The sequence below is a fragment of the Calonectris borealis genome, chromosome 6 (genome assembly GCF_964195595.1).
Source record: "Calonectris borealis chromosome 6, bCalBor7.hap1.2, whole genome shotgun sequence".
NCBI classification, from domain to species: domain Eukaryota; kingdom Metazoa; phylum Chordata; class Aves; order Procellariiformes; family Procellariidae; genus Calonectris; species Calonectris borealis.
This window is the reverse complement of record NC_134317.1, coordinates 228,135-253,094: the sequence shown is the minus strand read 5'-3', so window position 1 is coordinate 253,094 and position 24,960 is coordinate 228,135. Positions and strand designations below refer to the sequence as shown.

Genomic DNA, 24,960 nt, shown 5'->3' with positions numbered 1-24,960 from the left:
GGAAGCAAGCAAGAGCAAAGAATGAAAGCTAGCTTGAGGTATGGTCTGGGGACGTGACAGCCGCTGCATCTTCCTGGACAAGCTTCCATCTTCCCTACTCTTGTGAAATGAAGTTATCTGTATCGCCACAGGCCAGGTTATACTTTTTCTTCCTGGAGAGACCTGACTAAGTGTGGGACCTCCGTCAGAGGGAGGAAAAGGTAATTTATTTCCTCACCCCTGCAATCTCTAAATATTAAAGAGAACATTTACATGCTCTCTCAGCAATGCTGTGCTGCTGCTTATACAGCAACCAATGCAAAAGGCAGGCTTTGGAGTACTCGGTGCAAGGGTCCAGAGCAGGAGAGCCTCACTGGAAGTCAGAGGGCTGGTCTAGGGAACAGGGACGGAGCCACAGCTGCTGTGCTAGAACTTGACGAGACTGTCACTCTGGCCCTCCCCACCCCTCCACCCCTTCTCTTTCTTCTTGGTGGTAACGAGTCAAAGAGGAAATAAGCAATATTAATTTTTAGGCACAGGGAGAAGCAAGGATCCAGAGAGATACAGAGAGCAGCAGGAGAGAGACACATACAGAGATGGGACTAAACTATCAAGCAGGAGGCAGGCGGGAACAGAGCTGGTCAGAGTACTGCAGAAGACTTACAAAGACTAAAAACATTATGACAGAAAACATGAACTGACAGCTGGAGAAAATTTCAGTTAGGTGTGAGCACAGTGCTCTCCTTGTACTGCCAAGAAGCTCTGTCATTTTTGTTTTCTGTATTCTTTAGCATTTGTGTACTACAGTGCAAAGAGGATGCAACCAGGATGAGGCCCCATTGTTTTGAATGTAATACAGAAAAAAGGTAAGTCTTGTACTAACAAACTTAGAAAGTTACCTAAAAAGAAGCAAGTGGAGATAACAAAAATAGAATAACTGAGCACAGAATCAAGGGTGCCTGTCCAGAATGTTTTATAGTAAAATGTAAACATTATGAGAGTCCTACAGAAGCAAACAGTCAAAGATACTGTTCACTCTTTATTCTCCTTAATTCATTATTATGAGACATGTCCTCAACTATCCTTCACTCTAACAGAAAACAATTAGTACGGTACAGACAAAAATAATCTTACATTTTTACATGAACACTTTCAGCAACTATAACCAGCATTCTTTCTCTTCCCACTTACAACTCCAAAAAAGAACGTTTGCACATCATCATTGATCCCAAAAAATTAATCAGGAAGCACTATCAAAAAGATTCCTGGAAACTATTCTAATCTGGAGCTTGCTGAAATACGTTCCAATGAATTATACCTTGCAGTTTGCAGATTCAACAGCTGATACACTCCTTTTAAAAATACAGCATTTAGAGCACTTGTTATACTACAATTGAGTAGACAATTATATATGTTCTTCAGAATAAAACCAGATTAAACAATAAATTCATATCTGCAGGACTAACACAGATGAGCACTAAGATTTCATGACCAGAGTCCAAGATAAATTTTTGTTTCCAGGCCTGAATACCTTATTCAAATTCAAACTTCTGCTACCTTTCACAGTTAGGCAGCAACATTAGTGATGGCAAAACATCAGAGTAATACCCACAACAGGCTTGTGTTGTCAATCAGAGATTTGACCCGATGTTCATGTAAATCAAACATCGCATACTGAGTAACACATTTAAGTCAAAGTCAAAATGCGAATATTAAGAGGGTGATCAGAATTTGAACCTCTCCAGAAATTGCATTTGCTGCTACAAAAAACAAGAAAAGAAAAGATGAACTCCATGCACGTTTTCCCAGTACTTAAGACTGCTGGACCAGTTTAGATCTCAGCATCAGACAAGCGATTTACACTGCTGATGTCCGGGAAAGCCCCTAAAAGGTACATTCCACCCACTTCCTCCCCATGCTGCAGATCACAGTCAAGCTTCCTGAGAATAAGGAAGCACAGAGCCAAAAGGAAGTGCCTACAACTCTTAGAAGTTGTTTATGCTGAAGAAAAGCAGCGATGCTATTTATATCGAGTTAACTTATCTAAACCAGCAGACTATTATTTAAGTGCTTCATTCTGAACAATAATTTCAGAACTAAGAGGCAACCGCAAGCAGATGTGTTTTTATATATATACACAAACAATTTGTTTTTACGTATAAATATATATACACATACATGTTCATATATAGGTAGACATATAAATATGTATATGCATAAATGTGTATGTATAAATGTATGCATACACACACGTATGTACATACAGACACAAAGGTATATACAAGGACAAAATACCTGTTCCCTTCAGGCAGCGTATGGCATGGCAATTTAGTTAAAGATCAGATCCTTGAATACTTTCTATTTTAGCTTCAGGATTCTCCCAGTTTTATTACTATTCTCTTTAAAACCATTAAACAGATTAAGCAGCATCAACAACATCTCTTACCTGTGGAGAGAAAATCAACGTACCTCCTTCAACTATGAGAAACTGAAGAGTCAGACAAAGCTTGACATCTGGAAAGATGAGGCTGAAAAAGGGACCTTAATCTTCTTGTTATGAGATTTTGAGGAGCTCACTGCAGAAAAGCAAACCTAGGAATGAGAGGTTCCGGGGATCAATAGTTTAAACTAGCTAAGGGAGCAACGAGAACCTGGCGCACTTGTCACCAGAGAGATGTTTAGCACTATAGCGTTACCTTCTCTAGCAATTACAACCTCCTCCTAACCTGTAAGCCACCAGCAGCTGCTCACAGAAAAAGCTACAGCAATTCTAGGCATTTCTGACAACGCCTTTCCTCTTACCAGCGCCTACCGTCTACCACCACCTAAGGTCCCTGCCCCGCAGGCGCAGTCAGGGAAACGGCCCAAGGGGCCGGCCGGTATCTCACCCCCAACTCTAATGGCGGGTTCCAGGTGAACACTCGGGAAGGGCCCCGCCTCAGCTGCCCGGGGCGGCGCCGAAGGCCACCGCAGCCCTTCCGCCACGGCAGCGAGAAGTCACGCCCGCCCGCCCGGCGTTGAGGGGACCGGCGCGGAGCGCCCGGCCGCGGGGACACCGGCTCGCCGCCTCCCGAACCGCCGCTCCCGGGCACGGCAGCGCCACGGACACGCCTGGAAACGGACCCCGCCGCCGCCGCCGCCTGCCCCCCCAGCCCAGCGGGGCACTGCGAGCCCTCCTTCGCGCCCCGCCCCACCGCGCGCCGCCCTCGCAGGACCCTTTGCGGACTGTCCCGCCACCGAGCTCCGCGGCCGCGCGGCCCCCGCCACACCGGCCAGCCGCGCTGCGCACGCGCCGACCTCTCCCCAGCCCCCCCCCCGCCTTCTCAGCGTGGTGCAGCCTGCGCTGGCTTCCCCTGCTCTGGGCTGCACCACGGCGCGAAGGCCGAAGGGGGAAGAAGGAGTTGCTGCGGTAACGGACTCCGGGCTGCCTCCGTCATTCCCCTCCGGGAAGCAACGTCGGCGTGGGTGTTGCTTTTTCCCCACTGCGCCCACAGCTCTTGCCCAAACCCTTTCCACAGGGTGCGTCCAGCACCCGCGCTCGCTTGTCTGCTCAGGAGCGTTGTGCCACTGCGTGACACAGGCCCCTTCCGTGGGAGGCGGGCTGAAAGGGGATGGCGGCACTTTGAGGAGGGCAGCAGGCTGAGAGGAGGGAAACGGGGTGCGGGACGGCAGCTGTGAAATCACCTCGGGGCAGACGAGCTCCGGCATGCTGCTCCATCTTCAGAGCCGATCCGCTCCGGACAGTGCCGGTCACCACGGGGCCGCACGCTCCAACGCGCCGCACGCCCGAGGGAGCGGTGGCTGCACTTGCCGAGGCTGCGGACTGCGTCCCCAGCTGCCTGCCTCTCCCTGCCCCGCCCCGGCTGCCACCGGGGCACCCGGGTGCCCTCTGCTTCAGAGTAGAAGGCTAGGGCTGTTGCTCCAACCAGAGAACGATGAGTGAGAGTGCAAGTGAACGTGTGAAGTTACCTGCTATTAACAGCTTAATTAAAGGGGTTTCAAACAAGTACAACTCTCCCAACCCCATCATCTATCAGGAAATCTACATCATTGCCGTTTTCCCATCCGGATACGTGCTTAGCAACTCATGCAAAATAAATGATTTATCATGACAACTAGATTTTTTGAGGAAAACTAAGTCACTTTCCTGGAGTCACTCTTTGCCCAGGAAACATTCCCTTTTATGTAAACGGTCTACCTTCCATGTTTGAATCTGTATGATCTTGCATTCTCTTTTATAGTATGTGTTACCTGATTGCACGCTACTTGATTCACTGGCTGATGACTGCCCGTTAATTATTGTGAATCCCAGGTGATGGCTAATATTCAGTCTACTTCATACGTGCTGCATTGATTTAGCAATCTGCAAGATTATACATTACTAAGTAAAACACCTCATGGCCTTCCAAGAACTTTGTATCAATTGTTAGAGACTTCCTTACTGAAGAGGAGGGTAGACAGTCGATTGTGAATATCGCACACTTCAATTGTGTGGATTGTGAATACCACACCAATACACTTAAAGACTGTTCCATAATATTTTACAGACGGGAAACTTGAAATTGTTTGCTAAATAAGACACTGTGAATCAGTAACGTGCCCAGAAATTTAGCTACTATCAGTTCTAGTAATGATGGTTAGTTTGGACAATACAAGCAAGATAATTTTGTGTAATAAAAGATAACACATTCATTTTTCTGAATGTTCATACCAGCTATAAAAATTTCTGGTTAACTTGGAAGTTCTAAGCTCAAGGCAATTCAAGAAGAGTTACATAATCAAATAGCACCATTGTGGTGTTCCTGATTTCAGTCTTTAGCCCTCGGTTTGCAGGCACGTTTTGGTAAATCTAAGACATCTAGGAATGATACAACTTTAATAAACCTAGGCCACCTGTTCAGCATATTATATAAAATGACTGTTCCTCAGATGTCTGTGCCCATTCGCAGTTAACAAAGCACCTCTACCCTTCCAACTGTCATTAGGAAACTACAGAAATCATGTAAAAAGATTAAAGAAAAAGCTTTAGACCTCTTTTTAAAGAGATGTATTTTCTCCGAGACAACTACAACGTCTGATTTTCAGCTGCTTTTATATCATCCAATTTTTTTCAGAGATGCCAAGCGACAAAAGAGAACCCACACTCACAACCAGAACACTCTTCATTGAGCACCATTGACGGTACTTTAAAATAAAGAGTTTGAAAGCTTGTCAAGAAATTCTCTAAACTAAGACCAGCATACTTCGTTCAGAAAGGATGAGAGCACACTGGAAAACTTTTCCTATAAGAAAACAGACAGACAAACATCAACAGGAGACAAAGTTAGCAAAGAAGAAAAGTTAAGCACATTTTTCTAGTGGTTAAATCCCTGCTCTTTTCTATGGAGACATATGATGGCATGTATATGATTCAAGCTTGCCATTCAAATACAATAAGTCCTGTAAATTTAATTTTACTGAAAGAGTAGTGAAGACACTGGCTGCTAGTGAGCAAAGCAATACACTGGTGATGTCGAGTTAAGAGAGGTGATGCTTGTCTCACTGTCATAGCTATAGAGGCTGTTAACTTTCCCAGCTGCTCAGCTGAATGAGGATACAAGCTGAAAAAATGCAACTACGTATGTAGCGTAGCTGGTAATGTTGTTCTGACTTTTCAGAAAACTAATATTAGATCTAGTATAGCAGATAAAGCATTAACCAGTACAGAATCTAAGAAAACACGCAATTGTTTTGCATCAAAGAAATAGTTTTCCCAATAATCTAAGCATACTTATAACACTCTGACAAGCCTACCATCATACGTTCAAAACACTGATCAATCTTCACATCTCTGGAACACGCCAGCAAACCTTTTTATTGAAGTCTTCAGATAGGTGATGAAAAGGAAAGGCGTGAAGCAGTCAGTGGTGGAGCTAACGTTAGAATGCAAGACTGCCTGACACCCAAATGTGAAATTTTTCTTCTACGTAACTCAAATTGTTCTAACAGGGCTTTAGAAAAGAAAAATATTATTGAACAAGACCTTCTGGGGAGGGCAACAGAAACAAAAATTTTTATAATGTTAAGGGAGTATATAAAAGAAGGCTCTAAGACTCAAACATGGCAGGCCTAGTTTAAAAGCAAAAAACACCACCTCCTCCCCAAAAAACCCCCAGAACATTACTTGGTGAGGGGAGCTATAGGTATTGGGGTTCCACACTATTCATTTGTAATTCCTCTATTTTCTTCAGTCAGAGCAAGGATTATGACTCACGACCGTCTACAGACTAAAAAACGGACAAAACCTTGCATGGACAGTGGTTTTAAGAAACACTGTATGTGGCATGCATTTACATTATCATGTGCATTCACACTATAACAACAGTAAACAGGACTGGCAGAAACAGGTCAAATATTCGGCAGCCCAACCGTTACACCTGATGTTATTTACACCCATTCAAGTAGGTGGTTGAACTGCACTCTGACTGCTTGGCAACTGCTTCTTTTTGAATTACCATTAAAAAGCCAGGAGAATTAGATGCATCATAATAAGAACTGAATGTTAAATGCAAGACTCCCAAGATGATATTAAAAAAATTCCTGTATACACAGGATCTGAAATATTAAAATCGCCAAGAAAATCTGGTTTGCAAAACAGTCTTTTATTGTATCCGTGCCACACATACTAGTGAAAAATAACACTCCTAAAAAAGGAAAAGAAAAAGAATGCTACCTTTCCACAACATTTCTTTTAAATAAAACTTCAAGTACTCTTACATTAGTACAAAAAAAATTCTGATCTATCTGCCCCAACAGGCCACCACAACACACAGTAGATAAAACACAGTGGTTACAAATGTCTTTTTTGTTATTTCTGTGGCAAGGCAAATGGAGGGAAATGTTTCTATGAAAAAATACTGTGTGCGTAGGAAATTGTCACAATTTTATTCCACATGGATACAAATGATTATACTTGAATTTGAGGCCGTGGTGGCTTGAAATTATATAACAAAATAGAAAAATGGAAAACTAATATCCCCTACACCCTGTTTTAAAGGCAGGCACTACCAAGATTAAGGAGACTCCACAGTGTTGGTAGAGGATAATTACTGTACAAGCCATATAGCTATAATTACCTTAAGACTAAAATAAAATGCTACCATCCTCCTAAGGCATAAACAATAATGTCTGCAAACAATATGTACACATCATACATATTTAAAACAAGACTTAATATAAACAATAATGAACAGTATATACATGTCTCAATTTTTCTTCACTGTCTTGAAATACAATTTAACTACACAAGTGATGCAGCAACATATATATAAATGTACTTGTAACTCTACAGTAAAGTTTAATTTTTAGTGCTTTTACAGCACATCAGTGTAAACAGTTTTACTTGGCTTTGTTTTATATTTTAAAACATTCCTTGTTGTATTTTCAAGATTTAAAGCAATTTTCTAATTCTTCCTTTTCACAGAAAACGAAGATTCTGAATGCTGTATAATCATAAATAATTCATAAAATTAAATACATTCACTAAAAAATAAACTACAAAGTAAAAAAATGAAAAATAGATATTTATTGAAAGGGAAAAGAGAACCATTTCCCCGAGTAGAGCTCTGGTGGTTGAATATTCAGTGCGTTTTGATATATTTTAAAATTGCTATTGCACTATAACACCCCTTTCTTTGAAATTCTTTGGGTGTGCTTCCCTGTTCTACCTAAATTAGTTTGTTAAAACACACAAACCAATAACCAAGGGGCCATGGTTGCTGTAGGAGTGAAGCCTTTAGAACTAGTATCACAACTATGTGATATTTTAAAGGAAAAAAACAGTCATTAGTTACGCATGTGCCTTGCACTTTCATGTAAATACAGTTCACATTGCTGGTCTTATCAGTCCTCATTTAATGAAAAAAAAGAAGAAAAAAAAAGAAAAAGAGTTCTGGTAACTTCAGCTCACTTTGAAAATCTCTGTCCATTTTTTTTCAAAATACTTCCTCATGTTGTGGCCAGCCCTGCCTATGTCAGAATCATCTTCATTAAAGGTTTCACAGTTGTCAAAAACAAGCCTGACATCTAGCGAAAATGCTTCAAGATTAGGGTACCTGAAAGAAGAAAAAGGTGAATGATTTTGGGAACACGGAGAATCAAAGGGGAAAAACACTTCAACTACATGAGAAAGAACTACCTTAACATCAATGAATTTACAATCAGCCACAGAATATTTAATGAATGCTCTACAGGTTAATTATACTTTTAATTTTTTAATTCTAATTTAAATATTAACAAGAAAATGAACACCAGTGGAAGGAAATAGTCTCTCGTCATTTTATTTGTTATTTTCCTCAAAAACTCTGTAAGGTAGAATTTCAAGCCTGTACTGAAAAACAAACTTTTTAAAATTAACTTCCCCCTTCCCTTCAATAGCTTTCTAGTTAAAATGCTATGGCTATTTTCCATTTATTCATCTATTCTTGGGCTCAAGTCCTTTAAGGTAAGTGTTGAGTACAGCTGCATTTGCCTAAAAGAAGAACAATCAGATACAAAAAAGGGCTGCCCAGATCAACCCTGTAACATTGCCTTTGTTATTATTATCCTGAACATACATGGCCCAAATAGTGGTCCAATATTCACAGAAATTATTAAAAAGACAGACAGTAAAAGTTACAAGTCCACCAATCCCGATGAGCATATGTGGAGCATTTAAATCTCAGATTCAAGGGAGAAAAAGCCTGAGGAGGTTAAAAAGCCCCTTGTGTTATCCTAGGAAACTTGCTCTGTGGCGAGCTGACAGATGCTGAAGAGGGTCAATCTTTATGGATTACAAAATTTTCTTTGTTGGTGGGGATTCATTAGAGCACAGGGAGGTTACAAGGAGGGAAGGGGAACAGAGGAATATGGTGTCTTTTTCTTTTGCTGTGCAGTCTAATTCTAGGACTACAAAATGATTAACCAGCATTACTGGAATGTTACCTGACTTCCCACAACAGGGGGACCAATTCACGCCACAGCTACAACATTATTTACAGGGACTCCATTAGCTTAAAGCCCACACACTTGGTTCTTGCTTACATGTAACAACACTAAAATGTCTCAATGTGAAAAGATGAGGAAAAAACATTTTTCCTGTTGACTGATTTTGTGCATTTGACCTGGCAGTTTTATTGTTTTTCAGCCAGTTCCACAGGTTCCCCCACCTGACATGCTATTTCACTTAGATATGGCAGACAAAAGCATACAGTGAAGAGTTTTTATTTTGGCTGTAAAAGTAATCACAGATGTGCTAGAGCAGGCAGATCAAAATAGTTTAACTGATTTTTAAAAATGTACTGTATTTCAATGTTTAAATATTTTAAACTGTAAAGTAAAATTTACAATAGGTTTACTTACTGTCCACTACTTAGCTTGTCTCTAATGGTGGAAAAGTCCATAGGTTTTTTAATAACTTTCTTATAACCAGGAACAAGTTTCAAGTTTACAGGAAGTAAGAAAGGCCAGGCATCTTCATGAGTTTCCAATTCTGAGAGAATCATGCTGAATAAAATAAGGTTTTAAATCAACATTTTTAAGCTGTTCATATATTCACAGAGGTTTTTCACTGTTCCATAAATTCATCATGTACTGCCAACCTATTCACTTTATAAAAGGAAAGCACTTTTTTCTGTGCCCTGTGCAAGGCTGAGAACAATGTCAATAAAGACAGACAGCTTAACTGAGTATTTAAAATAGCATTAAGTTCTCTCCAGGCAACCTATGTAAGATGAGAATCTAGTGATCAACGCTGTAGAAGAAAAACACGGTCCTGCAACTTCAATACTTCAAACCTCAATGTAAACCACTTCCAAACCAGTAAAACAGGTGCTAATACTGGCTTTCCAAAACTGTGATGAGGCTAAACTATGTCACTTTTGACTGACCAGCAAGCCTACAAAAGAAGATGCATTCCTATTACTGTCTCCTCCTCTGTAATGCCACGCCTTTTGGACATAGTGGATAACCACCTTTGCCACGCTTGAGAAAGCTGTCACTGCCACTGCTGCCAGGGTTCGTTCTTCCCACTCTTGGAAGGGCACGTAGGAGCGGATTTCACAGACCGCATTCTAACATTAGGTACTTTCCTCTTGGGCTTCATTACCAAATACAGCAGTTACTCACAGCAAGCACACATTAAATCCTTTATACATAGACTCAAATTATCACAACCTGTATGGGATACACGACAAAGAGGAGGGTTCTTGTTCCCCAGAACACAGATAAAAAGAATCAGGCACTACTTGTTTCAACACCACTTACCCAAGTTTAGAATTTGTCACTTTACCTGCATATAGCCAGGTCCTTGGAGTCATCTCTTTTAGGTTTCTTAATAGCAGTGAAATTTTCTTGCTTTAATTGGCTTACAGAAACATTTTCATCCATTTTTCTTTTTTTAGGGTCTGTTTTTCCTCTTTTTAAGGAGGTGCTTGTAGTTGCAGAGTCTTCATCCTCTGTATCTCCTGCTAATTTCCTGCTTCGCTTTTGTTCATTACTTTTTTTCCCTTTGATTTGAAGTTTTTTTACTTTTAGAGTTTGACCACTTGCCTACAATAGAGAGAACTGAAATAAGCAATAACCAAGAAGTTACAGAAACCTCTGTTATTATTGATAGACAGCAATGAAGATCAGACAAACAGAAGCACCAAAACAACTGAAATATTTAATATCAGAGATTATTCACTTTTTGCTCTTCTCTGACGGCAAGTAAGGCTGTAGAAATTCCTGTTACTGGTGACTTAGGTTCTCAACTTGTGACAATATAAAAGCACCTGACCTTCAGATCGGTAAAAACAGAACCTCCTAACAAACCAGGCTGGTACAGTTTTAGACAAATATTTGTCTATTGCTGAAAGACTGATATAACTGCAGCTGGAATAGTATATTCATTTTCAAGCAACCATATTATTTGCAAGATATGGAAAACTGGAAAAGAGTTATTAAGAAGTCAGGGACGGGATCAACCGATTTAAAGATTAAAAGCTAGATATGAAAGATACAGATAGCTTGGCTACAAGACAACTACAGGAGTACATAAAAGGAGTATGACGATACAAGAATGCTATGAAGTGGGAAAAAAGGAACGTTATTTAGTACAGAACTATTTATAGACAGTAAGATGAAACTAAGGGATACATTTAAGATGAAAAAAAAAGTTATTATGGGTATTGACAGCATCATAATGTGGCACAGTATTTGAAGTCACCATTCTGATCATTAGAATAGAAACTTTGTGGAATGTCATGTCAAGCACACGATGCCATTGAAAAGACTCACTGACAGTCAAAGAATGAACACATAGAAAACAATTTTCATGAAGAAAGATAGCCAGCATCAAAAGTACTAAACTCTGCCTGTGTTACTAAGACTACTTTAGATAGTTTGAACAATTTTTAAACTGTAACATTTATGTCTTATATTCTCCTAGCAAAATGGTTTTAAAGTTGTCTAAACCTGTATTTTTATAATATACTCTTTCAGAGTTAAGAATGTGCAGATTTCGCTACCTACTAGAAACCATTACTACACAATTCCTTTATTTCACGAATGTCATAAATAACGTTCTTAAGCATTTGGCACTGATTGTAACTAGCATGGTGAAAAATGTAGTCGGTTTGTACAAATCAGATGATGAATGAATGCATGAATGTGGAAAAATGTATGTTGCGTATAGAATTCCTTTTGCTCAACACAGAACACTAGAAAGATTTGTAAATAATTGTACTCTCTTAACGCTACTCTGTATCATGACTATGTTCTTGGTCCAAGGATAGAAAAACAGTCAAGTACGTCAGTTCACGTGGCAATTGAAGAGAAATGTTGATTTTCAGCCATTTGGTTAAAAACACAATGCAAGGCAGTAAGAACAAATCAACTGTTATCACCTAAGGCCTGACTGAGACTGTTCTGTGAATATTGATTCTAAGAAGGTGGGAATGGCAGATGTCGATGTTTTTCTTGTTTTAGACAAGAAAAAAAGATTAAAGTTTAGTTAAATTAGGATGGCATAGTTTATACCTAGTCTTCAACAAAACTGTTTCGATGTTTTGCAGAATTTTGAATCAATGTTCAACATGTTTTAAGGTTCTGCTAGAATTTCACCGTAAGTTTCTGGCACCTTTAGATCTCCAGCTTTCAGCCAAATTTGGGACAGAAAAAAAACTGAGAAAAAAAAAGTTTTTCTGTTATACTAAACCTAGTAGGTATTTCAAAGGGGGTGGGGGGGTGTGTGGTGGGGTGGGTAATATCAAGATAAGTGGTGGGATAAGTTTTAGCATGATAGGGTAATTTCTATCTTTATAACAAGGTAAGTTGTAATATAACCATGAAAATGACAGAAAAAGTTACAGCATGAGTTAACCCCTTATAAACTACTAGACAATCAATTCTCAGCAGTAACCTGTTTTTATTACTTCTGTTGCACATAATGGTTTAAAAAACAATTTGTCTTCCTTATTACTTTGCGAAAGATGCACAGAAAAAAGGATCACATTGACAATACCCAGAGAAAATACAAAATTGAGTATTTACTGTAAAGCTACTTCCTCAGTTACAGTATTCTCACATAATGGTAGAAAACATAACTAACAAGTTTAGCAAAAAATGCATGTAATTAACTAGGGATGGGAAAATTGTGGACTTTTAAAGAATACCAACTGCTAATTCAGTCATTTGAATAGAACTATCCTAAAGTTCTATTTAGACTATTTTTCTTGGGGGGGGTGGGGGGGTAGAGGGGGAAACCCAAACCTCACACAGGAAACATACATAGCCTCTCTCTCAAATGTACTACGTATCAAAAAAGTAAAACTGTAGCACTAAAATCCAAGTTAAATAAAACTATTAATCTCATTATTTAATGGCAGCCCAACATAAAACATACAGACCATTATTTTCATTGAAAAAAGCACTGGTAGACCTATAACTCTACCATCTATAAAAAGGTCACTGTAAGTCACTTCACCTTTATGGTTAGTATTACCTTTGCTATGCAGGCAGGACAAAACCAGTCACCATCTGGTATGGTAGTGATCTTGGGTCTGTGGCAGTAGGTATGACAGCCTTTATCGCACCCATCGCAAAGGAGCAGCAGTTCCTCATTATCTCCCTTTCGACAAATTTGGCAGTACTATAATACATGAAAAATAGCTTTAATTCAATTTTTAAAATTTGAAACACAGGAATGGTACCTAAACTACCCTTCCCCTCCAAACACACGAATTCACTCTCAAAATTACCGTTCTTTCATTTTACCACAATCAGAGTCCACTAATGATCACGTTGTGAAAGAATATATGCAATATGCGAGGAACTAATCTAAAGGCTACATTTGGGAACACATTTGAAAAGCAATCCTTTATAAGATAGGTGTCCTACAGCACACAAAACTATGAATACCTTTTACATTTCATTAGTGTCCATGAGAATTAAAGGTATCTTATACACATCAAAATCACTTGGCCCACACATACTATCTCAGGAATCTTCTCTTCATTTATGCCCATACTGCATATGCAAGTTGCTATTTCATAAAAATAATCTATATTTTACAACAATATTTTCAAATAATAATCAGTAAGGATCTTATCCAAAGGTCACTATGAATAAATTCAGTAAGGCAAAACAAATGATCCTAGCACTTCCTAAAATTCACACTAACTTAAAAATATCTAATGTATTGTCAATTTTCTTACACTCGTGTGATTTTGACACTCTTCTATATCTGGACTTCTTTTTCAGGAACTTAAAGATCTCCATATGTTCTCACCAAATACTTATGTTTACTTTCTAATTAAATGCATAGAACATTTCAATCAAATTGAGAATGATACTACACATTTTTTCTGGATAGTAAATTACTACACCTTGAAACATTCAAATGTTTCACCTTCTCAAGTGCTCCTACTAAATTAATAAACTTTTTGCTCTAAAGATACAGCTTTAAACTTATAGCTATATAAACTCAAAGGTATAGTCTAACACTACAGTTTTTATTGAAATCATCGTTTAATTGTCTAGATGTAATTAGAATCTGTATAGGACTGGCAGAAATTAAAAAATTAGGGAAAACACCACTAATGGAAGAATCACTTTTGCCACCCACTACATAGCACTGGCCATACTTAATCACATCATAATCACTATTGCTGTAGTAATAGTTTTGTTTTCAGAAATTTGAGGTTCAAAGGTCCATGCAAATTCTGACACGTGCATTTTGCATGCCTTCTTTGTATATGCAGTTAACACAGATCTACTTGTTAAGTGTACAAGGAAACAGGTATTTCAGCCTATTTGCTCACACACTTGCTCAGTTTGTACATTCAGTTGTGAGAAGTGTGCATGCAAAGAAGCCACACATTTGGAGCATCTCAACTTTCTGAAAAATGAAGTCCTTAATAGGGATATGTGATGTTGAACCTCCATAAAGCTTATGTCACGGATGAGATCAGAAATGTTCCATCAGATAGAGTATCTTCCATCAGATGGAGCCAGAAATTACTCTTTTTTACCTAAATGTTAACAACAAAGAGTAATTACCATCTTAAATAAAGCAACCAGTTACAGGGGCTTTTTATCTTAGAAAGTTCAGGACGCTGACTTTGGCAAGAAAGGGACAGTCTTTTCCGTTAGGCTGATATTTATCTGTGCACAACTTACAGTTTAACTGTATTAAGTTTTACACGCAGTAATAAGAAATGCATTATTAAACATGGTATCTTAAAATGCCTAAAATGGGAAAATAGGATATAGCAAAAATAGCTTAGTTACAGTATTTTTTTTTAATTAAAAACACTTACAACTTTCATAATAGATTTTTCCCATGCTATTGATTTCTGTAACTGCTGAATGCACAGGGCTACCTGTGCGGCACTGCGCGCTTCTGACAATGCCCTTCTCCATACCCTTAGCCCTGGAGCAATATCCTCTTCAGTTCTGCATTGAAATACAGAGAAATTAAGTAGGTCACATCCGTGTTTGCTTATGTTTAAACGTGGAACAATCATTATCACATTGAAAGCCAAGCAATGACAAAACGTACACAGCCAATAAGTATAAGGTTTAAGCAACTAAATTTCATGTAGTGCACAGACTGTGGCTACGTGCCTCAAAGCTTAGTCACAACCAGTTAAATGTAAGATAACTTTGCAAGATTATCAACAAACGTAACAAAAAATATCTTTACAAAGCACCATGCAGAATAACATGATCCATATGGATCACAGACATACAAGAAAGTACATAGATAACAGGCAATAAGAAAATAGGCTCCAATTAGCAAAGAAGCACAATAATTTTTCAAGTTAATCTCAATAACCTACCCGTCACCATCACCACTAATGGATGGTGCAGGAGCAGGGACAGTAACTGTGCCCACATTATCCAGTTTGATCTGAATGGTGGTACTTAAGGGGCTCTTCAGATACCTTCGCTCTATGTTCCGCTCCAAGTCAGCAAGCCTGGTTACAGCTATATCTAGAGGGTTGTCACTCTTCCGCTCTAGAGAGCTGGTATTGCCTTCTCCGCCTCCAGCACAATCTCCATCGTGCTTCTTGTGCAATCTAGTAATTGACTTATGTTCACGATATACCAAGTCGTCTCTCTCTGATGCAGGTTCAGGACACAGCCAACCCTATGTTAATAGAAAGGTTTGTGCATTTATTGGTTGCTGTTAACTTAGTGTGTAAACAGAGGAACTGTTTTATGGAATCAAAGTAAGTAACTGTAGCGCTGTTTCCAGTAGATCTTGGTTACTTGTAATCCATCTGTAGAGACAGTTTCCAAAATATCCAGAGAACTAAAATAATTAATCAAAAAATACAAGCATTACCAGACTTTCTCAAAGGGACCTTTCTGCAACAGTCTGCATTCTTATCTCCTTGTGAAGTATCCTGTTCTATTGGTCGAAACATCAGAACAGGCCTATCTGTCCAACTGGCTCAGGAGACGTATCAATTGGTCACACAGAAACAACATCCACCCCTAGAACAAACTAGATCCCAAATACTACATCTGTCCTATAACCAAACATATGCAATTTGATATCCTTACATCCACCTTGGAAAAATTCCAAATTGTAATGACAGCCAGGGAATTCTTAACTCTCTCACGCTCACAACCATCACACATTCTCCATGACTCTATGGAAAAATTCCAAATTGGAATGACAGCCAGGGAATTCTTAACTCTCTCACGCTCACAACCATCACACATTCTCCATGACTCTATGGAAAAATTCCAAATTGGAATGACAGCCAGGGAATTCTTAACTCTCTCACACTCACAACCATCACAGATTCTCCATGACTCTACGATACTCAAACACAGGTACTTGTAGGCTTTTCTGAAAGCATTAACAGCAACAATCACCCAAACCAGGCAGAACTGTGGCAAAACCCACTGTAATTAAGCAGTCTATGTGCAATAAAATCTTTACATTCATAGAAGGTTAACAAAATGTGCAGGGCACTGCACGCTGTACAAGAACACTCTCCAGGCACTGCCATTCTGAGCAGCTGAAGATTTAACTGCAATAAAATGTTTCAAACACAAATATCCATGCTACTGCTACGGTGGATTTGTTTTATTTGCAGACAATTAGAGATGGAATAAGAAAGCACTTACCAAAGGACTGGTACTATCTACTTTAAATTCTTACCACTTATTTTAAAGAGACATTTTACTAAAAGTTGGTTTTACCTTAACTTGTAAACTAGCTGATGCAACTCTCCTCTCTAGATCTTCCACCTGCTGAAGAATAGCAAGATCCATCTCCATTGCTTGTTCTTCTACTGACCAGTTTTCCACAACATCTCGAGTTACCTGGTTATCTTCATTTTCATTGATATCAATAATTGCAACTGTATTTGAGAATCAGATTTTTATTATTTTAATTAGTATTTTAACTTCTCTGAGTAAATTCAAGCTGATTTACCTGTCACTGCAGTCAAATGTTGAAGAACTGTTGTAAGAGTGTACTACTCCTAAGATACCCAATATGGACAACAAATTCTGCAGGTTTTCAAACTTGCAATTTAAAGGCAAGAAGGGGAAGGAGAGGCTGAGCTAGAGTGTTACGGAGATGGAAAGAGCTTAAAAAGGTTACCAACACTTACTCCACTAAGCAACTTACATTAAATGGGATTTCTCCAATCCTGTAACTTTCCAGAACAAGGCCGGTGAAAAGGCAACTACAGCCAATGAGACCTTTCCCTTTTTTTCTCCAGCCACTACTCTAACGCTGTGTCTAAACACATCTCAAAGAGCTCTATGCCAGCCGTCTCATGCCCCAGCACCATGCGTAACAAATATCAATTACATACCATCCTTATTTTTGATGCAGGCCAGAGTGATATAATCCATGTGTTTCTGTATTTGCTTTTGTAAGGCCTTTTCTCTTATTCCCCTGAGATGCAGCACTTTAAGCAAAGATTTTAGGTCCTCCGGATCAGTAATCCTCCACCACCCATACTGCATTTCTAAATCAAGACAAGCATATAAACACTTTGCAGCCAGTTTTTATGTGATCACACACAATCAGATTAGAGAAATCATCTAGCCAAATTCAACAGGCAAATTTAAAAAAAAAAAAAATTGTAACATCGTAGTGGCACTGTAGAAATTATCCTTCATGTAGGTATTATACTTACCTTCCGGTATAGGTTTTGGGTTAGGATAATCTACTGGCTTGGCTACTTCAACTGCTGTAGAAGGGGCAGAAACTACTTTTTCGGTCTGTAGTGCTGGTGATTCACTTTTACTTGCAAGAACACTAGATGCCAAGAACGAGTTACCATTCACTTCTGATAATCCCAACCCTGATCCAAGAGCAGGTAAAGGAGATGAAAATGGAACATTTGAGGTAAGAACTCCTGTAGGCCATCCACAAAACTGAAGTCCCATTATAGGTAGTCCAGTCTTCATCTGCTACACAGAATATATTGTTAACACAATCACAACTACCATTATTAATTATTACCAAGAAACCCGAATTATGATTAGGATGCTATCTGTCAAACAATAATCAAAACATAAAGAAGACCTTTAGTCAGTACTTTGATTAGTTTAAGAAAAACTAACGTAACACTAACATGTAATACTCCTTATTACAGGGCCCTGTTAATGCTTAAAAAATAATAGTTTTTAAAGGGAGGGTGTGGTGTGTCACATTTCTGAAAACTAGTTTTTATTTATTTCTTTTCTTTTCATTTAATACCAGTGGCCAACCTCCTAAAAGCCAAATTAAATTACTGAAATACATGTACAAAATATCATGCATTGGCTTACCTAATTTTACCTATCTTTTTTATCAAAAAGTTTCTAGTATTATAAAACATCTGTAACATGGAATTAGTTATTAACATTTAGAAACAGGAAAAAAAAAAAAAAAAAAGAAATGAAGATATAATGATAGCACTTCTGTGAAACAATTTGCCTAATCAGAAATTCTGCCCAAATAAGCACAGCAAATTCAGACTACTCAAAACTTCATCTATTTACCTGCAGTGGTGACAATGCAAAAGGACTTAATCCCATTGGACTCTGTGCAGAGGTTGAGCCCAGAAGAGGTGATGGAACAGGTGAAGGCGACTTTGATGGTGGATGTGATTGAGGAGTAAGTGAAGTTGTAGTAGCTGGTGTATCTATATGGGTAACTGACATGTCATCACAGGGTATTCTCGGTAAAAGGCTGAACCACTGTCTGCTCTTCTCAGTAAGGGTCTTTAACAACTGATCATTTGGAATTAGTGGAGAACTGTAAAACTTTCCTGTCCCACTTGCATTAGGACTGAACAGGTTATTAGAATCGGACTTCTCAATGGTGCTTTGCGAGACAGCGGGCTGAAGACTGCAGAGGGAGTTTTTTGAGTTACTTGGATAAGATAACGTGCAGCCATTTGCTGCACTGCCATTGGGTTTTGGGGACATAATGTCAGATTCAGGCGGCATTTTTGCTACCTCTAACAGTTTGCTTAGTTTTGAAAACGACCCAGGCTTTTGTAAAAACAAATTAGTGTTGTCCTTTTCTTTCAGATCTTCCTTTTGCTCACAGTGAGTTGTATTTAAACAGTGTAATTTTTCTTCTGTCTCAAATTCTTCTTCTTTGATATGCATGCTTTCTACTTTTTTTAACTTCTCTTTTTCTTTTGCAATTTCTTCTAGGCCTAAAAACGTACAAGAAACATAGGTGAAATATAACAGACCAACTAATTTAGACCACTTTTATCATCACAGTTATATAAAAAATTACTTCATTTTTGGCTCAGCATGTTTTTTCAATGAAATCACTTCTCACTTTAAAGAACACTTTGCAGAAGGAAACAAGCTTCAAGGCACACACCGATTTAAACCCTGCTAAACACCTGGAGGAAAAATAACGTCAACATAGTTAACATAGCTATAGTATTCTCCCTTAAGATACATATGTCTAAAGCAGTTTGCCAGTGCAAAGTCTTTGAAAGGGACAAATTTTTGGCAGCTTGCTTTTTGCAAGGCTCTGCATGCTTTATCGAAAAACTTCGCTGTTTATATCAAAAGGGTACAATGTTTTAGCCTTAAAGCTTATTTTTGCAAAAGACCATTTCATTAAACTCACAGCCAGCTACAAAAAGGAGGATCAAAATTCCTGTTGTGAAATGAAGTATTCCCCAAATATTGAAACACAACATTAAATATTTTACCTCTTTCAATAAAAATCATTAATAACTTTGACTGTGAAACAATGTCAACATTCTTGAAAGTTTAAAACTCCTTCAAGAGCCACCAAACATGATGACTGGGACTCTACACACAGCTAAGCAGACAGATGTGATCAGACAGCGTAACATCTAAGCAATTTAAAGTACAAGAAGCAGACGTTTATTGCAAAAGCCAGTTTCTTCAAACATATAGGTGCAAAAAAAAAACCCAAACCCAAAACAAACAAACAAAAAAACCGAAAACAAAAACCAACACACCTCTATCTTTTATGAAAAGGAAAAACATTTTTTTGTCTTCTTTGCTCTCCTAGTCTTTCTTAACCATTTCTCTTCTACCCTTATACTGATGTGTCAACTTCGACTAAAAGTCTTAAAGTGTAAAATGGGACAGAAAAACGTCATGAAAAGGGGGAGGAGGTAGAAAATCCAACATTCCAACTTCTTAATTATTTTCATCAGATACTGCAATCGCAAATAAACAAAGGTTTATGCTTATGGCTTATGGCCAGAACATCCACAAAAGTTTACTTGCTTGTTCTGGAAAATCATAATTTTCAAAGATAATTCATTAAAGAAAAGAACATCCCCTCCCATTAATACTTCAAAATGTGTCCACAGTTATGGTGTATGTCAAGATATAAACAATTTGAGTATCAGCATAAGAACCAAAAATGACTACACGAAGAGGGAAGGAGAAGTATTTTTTAAATGGACAGATCATTCAACAGTTTATGTCTCACATTTCCAATGTTTAGATAAAGGAATTAGGAGTGGATAAACTGTAGAATCTACTGAAACAGGGCAAACTAAGAGCTGTAGGGAAGAGGGATTAGTTGAGAACATAAGAACATGTCCATTTTGCTATTCAGGGAGATAAAACTTTCATTAAGACAATATATTAAAAAATACGGGCTTGCCCTACAGTTCTTGGCTGAAACTTTTGTGTGTTTGTTTGTTTTTACTATCTTAAGACAGGTAAGTGTATTTCAATGGTTTTCTTTTGTAAAATTTCCAAAGCAACTGGGGATTCATTTGGTTAAAATGTAATAATTAAAATATAGTGAACAAAAGGAATGCAAGCAGTACAGCATATGACAGTTTACCTTCTGTATCCAGCTACTCATGTGCAGAACAGTTCCTAACACACAGCATAAAATAATGCAGAACAGGAGACACAGGAAAATTATTTTTTATGCTACCCATTTTAGAAAGATAACTTGAAGATCAAGATCAGATTTAGGAAAAGTTCTACGGCTTCTTTTTGGGGCCAAAACAGGGCTCAGATTTCATACCATGCTGTAATGTTAGTTATTTTAATTAAATAGCTCTCTAGAATGATGCAATTCTCATAAGATCATGCAATTCTGATGTGTATCAGAGATCTTTTTTGTTATTTTTGGGGGGAAAATGGTGAGAGTAATGGGGTTTTGCTTCATCTATATCAGAAAGGATTTTTCTGTGACCAAAACGAAGGCTTATGTTTAAAAATTTTAATATCCACAAAAAGGTCAGCTTAATACATATTTTCTGCATCTACCCAATTTCAAGTGTGTGAAAGATTCAATCACAGTTAGTATACAACTGTCACAACCACAAAATTACATTTTAATTTTAGCAAAAATAGCTTCAGCATTTGCTGGATTGGAAGAAAGATCAGTTGATAAAATACAGAGACTAAATCATATTGTTGATTAGAAAACACAGTAATTCACTGCGTGAAAATAATTTTCGTATTTTTGCAGACATATATCAAATCTTCAAGCACAGAATAGTGCAGTGTATTTGCACAAAATATAACAACTGAAGATGAAAAGAATTTTTTTGCGTTCTATGGTCATCCTAGTTTTCATATGCAGAGTTCACTGCCACAGGGAAACGTGAAATAGTTCAGAAAGAGCTAAAAAATATCCCATGTAGGTAAATAGGAAAAAGCGTACCATACACAACTATAACAACTGAAAACTTCCAAAATATTAATCCTCATTTTGACAGATACTAACTGATATTTCCTAATCAGAAAGAGAGTATCAGGGAGCACCATATGAATAGAGAGATCTACTGACAGTAGCCTCTTTAGCCTCTGGTTGAAGGTGAAGCCTAAAGACCTTGCTGCACAAAATTACAGCCTGCAGAAACGGGCACTATGTCTTGGCATAGCATGCCTTGGTGTGACGTTACTCCTTTATGTTTCTTACCTTCACCACTTTCCATGCCTTCTACAAAAATACCACCACATTGGGGCAGAATCCAGTATCGGCGCCTGTAACGATCTTGACCAAACATCATTGAACGCAAACAGTGCGAAGCTTCAAATAACTTCTTTCTGTACTGGCTTTGTTGCTGTTTTAAAAAAGAGAAAGCATTATAACTCAACAGGGGAAAAACATTCATGAAAACAGAAAACATCTCCTGGCTGCCAGACGGAACAAAAGTTCGAGGGTCACATGAGGCGGCTCTCCCAGAGATTCTGCGCGTGTCATGTGATACCCTGCTCACAATTGCTGCCTTGATGGTTTTACTTACAGAGCTCCCTTTACAAAAATCAATTCAATCGCTTCCTGGTTCAGCTTAAGTTTTTCAGCGTTCCTTTAAAAACACATTTTGCGATGGTAGGTCCTGTCTTTTTAACACTGCCTCGCAGAGAACAATAGGATCAAAGATTTCATTGCCCAAGAACAGCTGAAATCCTATCAATTATACAATAACAGCAAACGGTAAACAGAGCACTGAAGATAGCTGATACTGCAGCTCCTGATGGGAAACTAATGAGATATTTTAACCGGTTCATAAAAGAATGAGAACAATAATGTCTGAAAATAAATTCTGTATTCAAACACAAACAGTTCTCTGAGGGGGGTCAACAAGAATTTCAGTTCATTTATTCAATTCTTGCTTTGCTAAATTGACACTGCTGGAAGTCAGGTGTAATTCTGGACTGCTAATTTACTGCAATTTGGAACATGAGAGAAACCAAGAGACAAAGTCTTAAATGACAAATTTTCTAATACGAAGAACAAAACCATGGGCCATGAGTACCCCCATCTACAGCACTCTATATCCTTCTCATTTACATTTCTCTTCCTATTCCCTTGTTTCTTCTTTCAAAATCTGAAGCAAAGAGAGCTCTCTGTATTGGCTTGGAACAGAACTGCAGATATTAGCCAACTGTAGGAAGGAACGAGAACTGCAATCATTTGTATAATGGAAAAGTCATTGCTTCTCGTACAGAAAATTTATCATCACTTATCAACAAACAGAAGTATATCAATTAGGTCTGGATAAAAATTATATTACTTTTTATTCTGAGATGTGCAAATATATTATCAACAGCTTTCTAACTGTCTGTTGAGTCCTATCCACTTAGTGCCGCTAGACTAAACTCACAATTCAGGTGTCATGAACAGTAGCATCATTCCTATTTTCATGAAACAAAAGCTGATCCTTATTTCAATTTATATTAAGTTGGAGCATTGAAAATGATGGTTAACATCCAAACTCATGACATCCAGTGATCAAATTCGTAGTATAACGAAGACAAACGACCTCTCACCTTTGTCAGTTTTTCAATCTGCTTCTCTAGTTCTTCAACGCTTGCTGTCTGGTCCCCATCATCCTATAATCACCAAATATACTGTCATGCCAAATTTATTTCAGGATAAAATAATACTACCATGTCTTACTAATATTACAGTAAAAAGATGTAACAGAAAAGGAGACGCAAATTCTATGGGTAAAAAAGTTCAAATCTTGTGCTTGTTCAATACTTGACTACTTGACTAGAAACAACGTAACTGGAAAAAGAGGTATCTTGAATCTTTCCAAACCATCCCAGATGCACATGAAGGAGAAAGCTCGTGGCCAAATGTTCCCTGAAAACACTCTTACTGGAAGAAATAATTCAGTTTGTGCATGAACACTTAAAAGACTACAGAATTTAATCTTAGTTTCATGAAGCTTTTTGGATATTCAAATTCATTTCTAAGTGTTTTTCATGCATGAAATAATGGAATCTGTCAAAATACTATCAATCAATCTTTGGTCAGTGCACACTTGCATTTTATTTCAATGTCTACAAGAAATTGCTGAGCCACTTTAAATTACAAGTCTGCTATAAAAGTTCCAGTATTAATCTTGCTGATTTTTGAAGAGGAATGCACCCATGATTAAGTCTATGGTTCCCTCCTTCTTGAGGAGTTTAAAAATGAGAGTCATTTCCATAAAGAGAGTTTTAATTTAGTTCAAGAAAGTCTTTGGGGGATAACCGTAAGTTTCCAAAACAATACAACCAAAATCCTAGGAGCTCCCATAATCACCTGCACCATAAGATACTGGTCTTGTATTTCTTGGCTCTGTAGAAGTGTACCAGAGTGAAGCCTTCTGAAATACCACACATAGCATGAATGCAATGGAACTTCGGTTATATCAGAAAATTAATCTCTCTACAGGAGTTACAGGACTTTTGTCTATGAAATGCCCAGTGCACCAAAATAGGAGATTGTACTCAAGGGAAAAAGATTAAGGGACGGATGTGAGATCAGATACCTAAATATTACTTATTTTTAATTCCAAAGTATTAATTTGTAAGAACTTCGTGCTATGACTCTAAGGTATTCTCTTAAATTCACACACATTACAGTACTTGAAATAAATCCAGAATAATAGCACAAAGGGCTGCTCCTACCCTAGAAACTAGTTGGGCTTCTCATTAAGGGTGCTTGCAAAGATCTGAGTTCACGTAGCGTGTTGTATGCAAGCATTGTTCAAGCGGCCATATCCACAGCACCCATAAAACTTACTTTGAACTTCAATAACCTTGCATAAATGGATCATTTTCTGGCAAACAACGCAACACCCAGTGCACTAAAATGTAGTCTTTGGTACTGCTTGTCTCTTTTACCAGGTTTCATCCAGTAGAAAATTCTAGAGTTCTACAGTGAATCTTATAGGACTGTGGCATTTCTATTTAAAAACTCTCTTGACCACTGTAGACACAATTCAGCTCAACAAGCTAAAAATGTTTCAGTGATCCTTCCTCTATCTTATCTGATATTGACTATAATTTATCATCTTGTGATCAAATACAGTTGGGCAGTGACTACCCTAGAAAAGTTATGAAAAAAAATACACAGGAAGGTCACAGGCAATTTATAACAGATAACGTTAAATATAACTTTACACTTCTTTATTAACTAATAAATGACCTTTATTCTCCCCTAAGAGAAAACCACAGTTATGCTCATTTGCTAACAAAGCTGCAGTTCTCTGG

At 38.1% G+C, this 24,960-nt stretch overlaps 2 protein-coding genes across 36 annotated transcripts in view; both read right to left on the bottom strand.

The window, feature by feature from the left end:
• WDSUB1 (WD repeat, sterile alpha motif and U-box domain containing 1) overlaps nucleotides 1–3,281 on the bottom strand; it is a 31,849-nt gene extending 28,568 nt beyond the window's left edge. Inside the window, exons 1-2 of one of the 5 annotated variants that reach the window (XM_075152597.1) lie at nucleotides 3,195–3,281; nucleotides 2,449–2,571 (exon numbers count right to left, since the gene is read on the bottom strand). The gene's annotated coding sequence lies outside the window, so the exon portion shown is untranslated. The other 4 variants (XM_075152599.1, XM_075152595.1, XM_075152596.1 and 1 more) reach the window with 4 other exon arrangements.
• Nucleotides 3,282–6,599: 3,318 nt separating this feature from the next.
• Nucleotides 6,600–24,960, bottom strand: part of BAZ2B (bromodomain adjacent to zinc finger domain 2B) — a 162,485-nt gene continuing 144,124 nt past the window's right edge. For 20 of the 31 annotated variants that reach the window (XM_075152564.1, XM_075152570.1, XM_075152574.1 and 17 more), the window contains 12 exons: nucleotides 23,245–23,307; nucleotides 21,890–22,034; nucleotides 18,496–19,160; nucleotides 17,646–17,922; nucleotides 17,319–17,474; nucleotides 16,696–16,856; nucleotides 15,318–15,628; nucleotides 14,796–14,931; nucleotides 12,980–13,126; nucleotides 10,286–10,545; nucleotides 9,358–9,501; nucleotides 6,600–8,072 (listed from right to left, as the gene is read on the bottom strand). In XM_075152564.1, the coding sequence (XP_075008665.1) occupies nucleotides 7,919–8,072; nucleotides 9,358–9,501; nucleotides 10,286–10,545; nucleotides 12,980–13,126; nucleotides 14,796–14,931; nucleotides 15,318–15,628; nucleotides 16,696–16,856; nucleotides 17,319–17,474; nucleotides 17,646–17,922; nucleotides 18,496–19,160; nucleotides 21,890–22,034; nucleotides 23,245–23,307 (2,619 nt within the window). In that variant the 3' untranslated portion in view covers nucleotides 6,600–7,918. Of the gene's footprint in view, nucleotides 8,073–9,357; nucleotides 9,502–10,285; nucleotides 10,561–12,979; nucleotides 13,127–14,795; nucleotides 14,932–15,317; nucleotides 15,629–16,695; nucleotides 16,857–17,318; nucleotides 17,475–17,645; nucleotides 17,923–18,495; nucleotides 19,161–21,889; nucleotides 22,035–23,244; nucleotides 23,308–24,960 lie in introns of those variants that run through there. The other 11 variants (XM_075152581.1, XM_075152583.1, XM_075152584.1 and 8 more) reach the window with 7 other exon arrangements.